The sequence below is a fragment of the Lolium perenne genome, chromosome 4 (assembly GCF_019359855.2).
Source record: "Lolium perenne isolate Kyuss_39 chromosome 4, Kyuss_2.0, whole genome shotgun sequence".
Classification (NCBI taxonomy): domain Eukaryota; kingdom Viridiplantae; phylum Streptophyta; class Magnoliopsida; order Poales; family Poaceae; genus Lolium; species Lolium perenne.
In genome coordinates, this window is record NC_067247.2 from 200732250 (window position 1) to 200742122 (window position 9873).

At 43.4% G+C, this 9873-nt stretch overlaps 1 protein-coding gene and 1 long non-coding RNA gene across 2 annotated transcripts; both read right to left on the minus strand.

Annotated features, from left to right (window-relative positions):
* Positions 1–541: 541 nt before the first annotated feature.
* Positions 542–4065, minus strand: LOC127295166 (sialyltransferase-like protein 5). The gene is made up of 11 exons (XM_051325066.2): positions 3775–4065; positions 3603–3682; positions 3434–3520; positions 3256–3333; positions 3093–3184; positions 2808–3009; positions 2465–2555; positions 2151–2209; positions 1729–1877; positions 1551–1632; positions 542–1455 (listed from the first exon to the last, which is right to left on the minus strand). Exons 1-11 carry the CDS (start codon positions 3899–3901, stop codon positions 1069–1071), a joined length of 1434 nt encoding a protein of 477 aa, XP_051181026.1. The 5' UTR covers positions 3902–4065; the 3' UTR covers positions 542–1068.
* A 306-nt stretch (positions 4066–4371) lies between these two features.
* Positions 4372–8901, minus strand: LOC139830582 (uncharacterized). The gene is made up of 3 exons (XR_011743233.1): positions 8675–8901; positions 8517–8582; positions 4372–4773 (listed from the first exon to the last, which is right to left on the minus strand). It is a non-coding gene; the product is annotated as an uncharacterized lncRNA (long non-coding RNA).
* Positions 8902–9873: the final 972 nt, after the last annotated feature.

The window sequence follows — 9873 nt, forward strand, 5'->3', positions numbered from 1 at the left end:
GAGTGGGAGACGAATTTTTCCTCTACCGCTGACGGGTTGGCCCCGCCACTCCTCGCCTCGCTTTTCGGTGTGTCCAGCGTCCCCGGTGCGTCCCCTGTGAGGCGGGGAAGGCCTCGGGGCGCCGGACACCATATCGGGACGCGCCGGACAAAAAGCGGCTTTGAGGGACGCGGCTGGGAGCGTTTTTTCGTTCGGCGCGCCCCAAATCGCTTTGGGGCGCTTTAGAGAACGCGAACGGAGATGCTCTAATACATGATCCAAGATGCTCTAATACATGATCCACGAGGATGGATCATGTATTAGGATACCAGAGTTGGAACTTAGCTCGAACTTCTCACTCTGCCACAGGGAAACGTACACGTACACGTACACGTAGGAAACGTGCACTGAGCCATCAGATGCTGAATTAAACTTAACTGAAACAATACGATAAACTATCATATGCAAGCTCGTGAAAGAATGTCTTTGCAAACATGCAGTTCCTTTCGGTTCACTACTAGATGACAGTAAAATATCCAGAAAATGGGAACAGCGTGCACCGTCTTTGAAGAGTACTTTTACTGTTCATTCATGGCGATGAAATGTTAGTAGAAACTTGTATCGCACACAGAAATGAATGTAACATTTGTCAACAACAAAAAGTACAATTCTGTGTTAGAGATACTGCTCAATAGGAAAACTATACTTCAGAATAGTAAGATGGCCACTTCATTTTTTGCACACGAAAACTAGCCTACACTTGCAGCGACAAGCGGAGACATATCTCACAGTCTACTAATGTTATGTTCCACAGAATACCTCCCGAGCCTTGACTGGTTAAGCTACTGACCTAGAAATTGCGAAGCAACCAAACAAATGTTTTTTTTTTCTGTTGCGTGAGTCATGGCGAACCCACAATCATGGCGTGAATCAGATGCCTCTTGCAACCCTACGAGACAAACCACATAAACCTGCAGATTCCACCCAACATTCTGCATCTTGCTGCAGAGAATCTTTCTGAGGCCCATCGTGAAACAGATCCTACTTAGGGTCAAAATGCTATCTCCAGGAAAATCTTCTGCCGCTATCTTAACCAGATGAACGCTCATGCCTCACACAAACAAGATCATCTGCTGTGTTACCGTCCAGCTTGTATAAAGATATGCCGCCCATTTGGACATGGTGTTCCTGGGCCTCATTTCTCAGGCTCTCAAGTGGGAGCAACTCCCACTTGCTGTAGTTTGAATTCTTCCGTGTTTCACTCATATCCGAAGTTCCTGACACTGGCCCGTAATCTGGGTCAACTGTTCCCCATACCTTACAATTGCTAAATGGCCCCAATTCACCTGCCTGACCCGTTTCATGTTTTTTTAAACGAAATGCTGCAGCATGTGCTCTTCTGATCTCCTCTTTGCTTGGCACATCTGACCAATCTTCCACCCTTTGTGCTCTCATTGGGGAATGGATCCGAATTACCTGCATACAGGTAATTAGATTGGGGACAGGACAGCATTATTTGCACAAATCAGAATGAAAATATAGCTGAGAATGAAAATATAGCTGAGACTTACTCCAAGGCATTCCAGAAGTTGATAATAAGCTCGGCCTTGCAGTGGGTTGTGTCCTTTCCTAGGGGGTGAGAAGTACCTTGTCCTGAAATAATGAAGTATGTAGAAAACATGTTTATACAGAAGCGCACACAAAATACTGTAGGGAAATCTGAAGGTACTACACCATGCACTAACTCACCATTCCGTGTAGCCAGGATCAACTGTAAAACCATAAATGTCGACAATGTCACACATGGAAAGGGCCAATTCTACGGACTTCATACCAGTTCCTTTAGCACCTCTTCTTAGGACTATACCTTGAAAAAGGTAAACAGGATTCGGAAGTTCCTGCCAGGTAAAAACAATTGTCTTGTGTTCAATATAAATTATTCTTGTCTTCCACAAATAACTACTCCCTCCAATTCATATTAGTTGCCTCTAGTATAGATATGTAGACATATTTTAGTTCTAGATACATACATACTAGTGTCAAGTAATATGAATCAGCTAAAACATTATACAAAATGAAATGTGTTCCACATTTGTTCACCACACACCACTTCACCTCAAGAGGGAAGAAATAAACAAACAATAATAGATGCTCAGCTCAATATGTATTACCTTTATCACTGCATTTATTTCTTTATGCGTCAAACTTTTTATAATAAGTGCCTCATCAGCTGCAATGATAAGTCGGGAAGTTAGATCATGGCTCAAAGATAATAAATCTTGATTCTTCTAACTGTTCAACAGATCAGTTGTCAAATTAGGAAACAAGAATGAAGGGTACTGTTCAGTGACCTTTCACAGTTTCAGCAATATCATAAAGTAAATTAAACTAATGAATACCATATCTTTTTTTCTTTTACTGTAAAGTAAATTAAAGCCTTATCAGGAATGAAGTCAACTGGAGGAATCAGGGTCAAAGCATTTACAGGAGCCCTTCAGTATTGGTGCCATATTTCGAGCAGCACCCCTGACAACCAGTCGAAAGTCCCTTTTCAACCCAACATATTTTGCATATTTCTGCAGATGAAAAACAGAAGGGTGACATTATGGAAAGTGTTAATGTGCATCAGTTCTAGAAGAAACATAATTATCGGTTGACAGGATAGAAGTATACAGCTCTAGTCCATATGACACTTCAGCAACACAAAGCTGATGACGATGGCAAGGGGCAGAGACAGGCAATACGGACAGTAAATTGATCCATAGCACAAGTATAAAGAAGGAGATTGTGAGGTCAACAAGTTGAGAACAAGATATGGAAGTTATTACCTTATTAACAGGTGCCTCATTGTCGCGGAACACAGCATCATGCGCATCGATCTCTCGTCCAAACTCAGTTTTCAAGAGATCTCCTGAATTGCCAACAACTGCACATGTCGCAAACTGGCGTGGATGGAAAGGGGGTTTAGCAGGCAGCAAGATACTAAGGAGCTCTTCACACAGAGTACGATTGTAGCATTTGTCAGCACCTCTGCATATTTAGAAATAAAAAACAAATTACCGGCGAGATTGACGTCACCTCACAAGAAAAAATGCACCTAACCTTCAACTTACAGCTGGGCTATCCTTTTAGCAGCATAATCTAGCCATCCATCTGGCCGCACATCTAAGTACTCCCTCGTCAACACAGTCGTCATATTGCGATACTGACATGATATTAGCATTAACACGTGTATAAACGCTGATAGACACATTATTTCAGTAAACACGTGCTGACCTGTTCCCACAAAAGGATAATTTGACAGACATTGAATTTGTATTGTAACGCTTCGAATTTTTTGAACTGAGGATTGTACTGCAAAAGTTAAAAAGAAGTGTCATCAGTAGTGAATCCTTGTCGAATGATGCCCGATGAAGAGCAGCAGTAATGCATATGAACGTGAATGGACACTAACCCAGGTGCTGTTGGTTCCTTGAGGAAATTTAAGGAACAGCTCGCAGTGATCAACAATATCTGCTGTGAGGCCAAGTCCCCTGCTTGCCTAAATAAAGTTGAGATTTCAGAATCGAAGCTAAAGATAGGAGCAAAATGTAGTTAGTGAGCCGGGGCCGGCACGGACGTACCACGCATTGCTGGACGCGGGACTGGAACCCCGAGAGCGTGCGGACCTCGTCGGAGTTGAGATCCAGCCTGCTCGGCGCTCCTGCAAGGAGACCAACCGACAGAGTTAGGCCGGTCCGGGGAAGGGGGGACGGCGAGCTAGGGTTCGGGCGTGGGGAGTGGGAGTGAGCGCACTGGGGGAGGTGAAGGAAGACTGGATGGAGAGGACGGCGAGGCAGAAGGCGAGGGCCAGCCACAGCAGCAGCACCACCGTCGGCCGCCGCGGCGACGGCTGCTGCGTCGACGACGACGCCCTCGTCATCGGCGCCGGCGAGCGCGGCAGATCGGAGGTGGGGTGGGGAACCGGGGATGCGATGCTTCTGCCGCTTGGAAAAGGGCGGGGAGTGTTTCACTGTAAATTGTGGATCTGCGGGACAAACAAAACCTTGGACAGACAGAGAGAATATGTTTCACATTTTTGCTTCTCAATATGACCGTCGAAGCCTGCTTTGGCAAAAGATTGTGAGAATTGGCAGGAGGATATGGCTTTACAGGCAATTTAGTCGTCACAATTCAAGCAAAGTTCCGCAAAATTTGTCAAAAGTTTAACGTGCCTAAGGAAGACACACGTGCACATACATACACCCAGGATCACATACTGATGTAGCTTACAATTTTGGGACTTTACTGTCATATGGGCTAAGACCACTAGCTTTCAGGATCATAGAATGATATTTAAGCAATCCCAAAGATCCCACTGCTTAAATTTACAACGCTGATACGAGACTGCAATTCTATGGAACTCCAGCATTAGCCCCTTTTATTTTCTGTTCAGAACCAAACGTTCCAGAAAGTAACCTTGTCTATGAAGGTTTTGTACATTTCAAGGAAACCAAGTCCCATCCATATATGTTCTCTATACATGTTTGACTAAAGAATGCATGTATCACTAGGAGCAGTTGCATATCGCAAACAGTCTGTTTGCTACAATAAAATAATAGTATTAACTACCAAATTCCAGTAATCCTCTATGCTCCACCTGCCTCTCAAGAACTGCTCAATTAGAATGAGTCGATAACATTGTAATGAAAGAAACCAAGGCACAACATCGAAGCAAACAAAGCACTTTCATCAACTGAGGTGGTTGGTTTCACCACATGGAGTTTTTCCAACAGTGTAAGCTTCACCGCTCTCCTGAAAAGCAAGAAATCCAGAGGTCAATGAATGTTTGGAACATCAGTACATAGAAATACTACCACATGGAGGTTTTCCAGAGCTTTTTTTTACCCCTAAAAAAAAAATACTGCCATATGCCCAATCTACAACAAAAAATGTCAAGACCTTGTACAAAGGTTAGAACCAGCTACATCATCATGCAAAATATTTTTATTGAAACATTTCCCAGTTCAACAAATGTGATGTTGCTCATTCCCTGAATAAAATCAGCAAACACCATATCTACCTGCTATATACTTTTATTACTTTGTAATGTGTAGTAGCACAAGAACATCGAAATATAGAAGAAAGCAAACAGTGGCAGGACCGATACTCACCCAAAACTATTATGGAATAACACTGCATAAGAGTTATCAGAAGTTAACAAAAGCTCAGGGGTCATTCAAAAAGCTTACATGCATTACATACTTTTCAAGAAAAAGGAAAACCCTAGCAACTTTGCTCCAAACTGGTAAGATGAAGAAGCAACTGATTGTTTATTGTAAACAGATGCGGATATGTATAAAGTAAGAACCCCCTTAAAGTTAGAGCTTACTAACAGTAAGTTAATTCTTCAAGAGACTATTACCCAAATAACGTATGTAGTCGCCGGCGAGGATCCTAGTAGACAACTTTCTTGAGAACAAATTGTTTTACTAGAAACATGAATGTTCTCATCATCAAAGCAGCGCACAAGTAGGTAATCAAATGGAAATGTTGGCATAGATCTATACAAATTGCCATGCAAGAACATCAGCAACTCCAATGTCATTGTAATCAAACATGCATATTGCAGATGAATATGCATAAACACAGTAACTACAGAAGTAGTAGGTCAAATAGAGCCCTCTCGGACAAGATAAAAAAATTGTACATATAATTCCCAGTTTCTCCTTGACAACTTTAATTAGGTCCGGTAGATACTAAGATCTTGAGGCCAGCTAAAGTGATACAATACCGACCATAACAGTTGAAACCTATAATCCAAGTATGCCCACAACCACCCTATGACATAGGTATCCTGTAAACCAAGTATTATGCACCAATCCCCCATTTCAGTCACACCAGCCTCTAATTGTGAATACGGAAGAAACAGTAAACAATAAAACCAAGGAATGGAGGTGGGCTCACCCCAGACTCTCAGGTGCAGTGGGGGATGTGGCCTCTAGAGGCGGTAGCCAGCCTTTCTTACAGTTCAGGACGTCTAATACTGTTCTTTAAACACCACTACGATTTGCGAATGAAGCTCTCAAATGCTCACCAAGCTGTGGTTGTTTATCAAACCCCAATCTCCATTTGATTATCACCCAGGGACAAACTGTACTCATAAAGAATACAAGGGAATGATGGAAGCGGAAGCTCACTGGGAGAGAATTCTAGCTATAAACAAGTGAATAATTTTTCCATCTCATAAGTGATTTATCTTTTACTAATCACTTCTAGTAGAGTTTTGTCATTCCTAGGCCTTTTACCTTCTAAAAAACACAATGAGCATAAAAGAATATAAAAAAGGCCACACATCTTCCCTTAATTGGATAGTGTTGGTCCCTCCTCTTTTTTTCTGGGCTTGGGACCAGCTATGCATAGCATAGGCAGAGTTACCCACCCACCCTCCAACTAAATAAGACACATGCTGACTAAAACTTTGAGCAAAGTAACTCCAACAAGAGAAGTTAGATCAACAACAAGCAAACATCATTTTGCCCCTTCCGTATCTTTGCTTTTGGGCAAGCAATGATTTACTTGGTTTTGAAGGAGAGCTTTGTTGCGCAAAGTGAGCAAGGCAATCCTTGCTTGTGAGGGAGAGCTCTCCTCCACTAGCAAAGATTGTCTTGCCCTTTGCATATCTTAAATAATCAAAGATTTCCTTGGTTTTGAGAGAGGCTCTCCCCCGGTAGCAAGGATCACCTTACCTATACTTAGCCTTGCATTTGGATAAGTTCATAAAGTTTATTTTGAGGAGCAAAGTATGCTCTTTGGTAAAATGAGGGAGGCAACCCTTGCTTGTGAGGGAGAACAAAATTTGCTGTCCTCCGATAGCAAAGATTGCCTTACCCTTTGAATAGCTTAAATGAGCAAAGATTTCCTTGAAATTGAGGGAGAGCCAAATGGCTCTCCTCCACTAGCAAGGATCACCTTACCTGTAGCTTAGCCTTTCTTTTGGATAAATTCATCGAGTAATTAATTTATTTATAGGACAAAATATGCTCTTTGGTAAAATGAGCAAGGCAATACTTGCTTGTGAGGCAGAGCAAAATTTGCTCTCCTCCACTAGCAAAGATTGCCATGCTCTTTGAATATCTTAAATGAGCAAAGATTTCCTTGATTTTGAGGGAGAGCCAAATGGCTCTCCCCCACTAGCAAGGATCACCTTACCGGTAGAGTAGCGTTGCTTTTTGATAAATTCATCAAGTAATTAATTTATTTTTAGGAGCAAAATGTGCTCTTCAGTAAAATGAGCAAGGCAATCCTTGCTTGTGAGGGAGAGCAAAATTTGCTCTTCTCCACTAGCAAAGATTGCCTTGACCTTTGAATATCTTAAATGAGCAAAGATTTCCTTGATTTTGAGGGAGAGCCAAATGGCTCTCCCCCACTAGCAAGGATCACCACCGTACCCGTAGCTTACCCTTGGTTTTGGACATCAAGTAATAAATTTATTTTGAGGAGCAAAATATGCACTTTGCTAAAATGAGCAAGGCAATCCTTGATTTTGAGGGAGAGCAAAACTTGCTCTCCTCCAATAGCAAGAATTGCTTTGCCCCTTAAGTAGCATTAATTGAGAATTTTGTTGCCATTTGAATAGTAATCCTCCACAAGCAAGGCTTGTGACCCTTGCATAAGTGAGCCAAATTTCCTTGCTTTTGTGGAGAGGCCCTCCACGAGCAAGAATCATCCTGCCACTAGTCATATGATGTGTACTTTCGGGGAAAAGTACACACACACTATTTAAATTTTATTTGCCCTTAGCAAATGTAGGCAAGGCTAGCCAAGAGAACCACACATTCCCATAAAGGCCTTGTTTAGTAGACGTGTAATTTCATCCCCAAGGGGAAACAAAGCATTCCCTTGATGCAATATTTAATTGGGAGAAAAGAATTGGCTCTTGGATAGTAATCCTCCACGAGCAAGGCTCATGACCCTTGCACGAGTAAGTCAAATTTCCTTGTTTTTGTGGAGAGATACTCCATGAGCAAGTATCATGTTTAATACTAGTCATGTGCTCCGTACTTTCAGGAAACAAGTACTATTTATATTCGCTTTGGCCTTAGCAAATGCAGGCAAGGCTAGCCAAGGGAACCAAGCAATTCCCATTTGTTGACTAGGGGTGTAATTTCATCCACAAGGGGATCGGGGATTGGAGGGGATTTGGTGCAACCCTTCCTTTCACCCAATCCCCTCAAGGCCTCAAATAATATTCCATCCCAATCCACTAGTATAGTGGAGTGTTTTTAATTTCCACAGAAATGAGGGGGTTCATGGGAGATATTGGGATTATCCCATCCAAAACCGGCTTGGTAAATGAAGTATTGCGGATATTTCGGGATCATGAACTAGACCGGGTAATCCCGCCCTGTCCCTTGTAGACTTCAATCACAAGAAGTGATCAAGGCCTAACTCACGGCTGGTTGTGTTGTGAGGAGTTTGTAACACCTACAGGCTAAGCGTGGTGTGGTTCATCGGTATAGGGGCTCGGTGGGAGGCGATTTGTGGTTGTACTTTACCCGGGAGCAAGCTCGAGAGCGCGCAGAGGACCTCGTCGCCGTCGGCGTCCATCCTGATCCAGGATCCTGCAAGAAACCCAACCAACCGACACAATCAGGAAGCTGGACGAGAAGCAGTGGAGAAAACGAAAGACTGGGGTGGAGGAGCTAGCGCGCACCGGGAGCGGGGGGGAGTGGACGGCGACGAAGAAGGCGAGGGCAAGCCCACCCACCAGCAGCACCGCCGATGGCCGGCCGCCGGCGAGGTGGTTCGGAGGCTTGTCCCTCGCTCGCCCACTCGCTCTCGAGTTCAACTCTACGGACCTCCATTATTTTGATTTAATCACAACCTTGTGCTACCCAACTCATGTGTTAAGAAACTTGATCCAAATGGAGTACATGTGTATTTAGAGTAGGCGAAGACAGAAAAATCAAGCTCACGTAGAAATTTCAGCAATGCCATCTAAACTAGACTACACTAGAACACATGCAAAAAAGAACTATCGTGCTAAAAAGATTTGGGCCCAAATTGGAATTCACGTTCATGTTCACTATTTTCTCCTACACCATCTTCAACCGCCCGACTCATTTTGGGCACCAAAATATTTGTTTTGATCCGTTTGCGTCGTATCGTGGATATAAAATCGGCATCTAGGATCACTTGTCCATTTGGATCGAGGTTATACCACTGGCCCGATGCAAATTAATTTATCCAATAAGATTTATATTAATAAAAAGTGAGTTACACAAGATGAAAAATAAAAAAACTTATACAAATATAGAATAAACCCTAGCTAACAAGGGTTTGCGCCATCGCCGCATATTCCTCGTCGCCGAGGTCGATAAAGATTGGCGTCTCCGATGTCCAATGTCGTCGAACGAAGTCCAGCCGCTGGCGCTAAGCGTAGGCACGGGAGGTGGTGCACGTGTTGGGGTGATAGACGGCGTGACAACCTTCCCTGGGCTAGCACGGATTCCCGCAGCTAGATGGTAAGGCCCTCCCACTTGACGAGGTCGTCGAGCTCGCTCTGGGCGATGGCCATTTCGAGGGTCTCCTCCACACTTAGATCTCGCGGCTGAACCTCCTGCTTGAAGATCGGCAGATCGGACGGACCATCGTCGTAATCCTTGTTGTTGTCATCGTCCACATCTATGTGGCCATTGGTGTAGTTGAAGGGGCATTTCTCCCATAACTGTGTTGTGTGTGTTTGTTAACTAGGACTTTTAAACTTTGTGCTTATGTGTTTTAGTGGTTATATATGTAAGCCTATCACGGTGTTCGACCCCTTAAAAGTGGAAAGACGAAGACGATGCCCGTAGATTTTGGTTGTGTATTAGTTGTTGTTGTAGGGATGCCAAGGAACAATTTTGGAGAGGG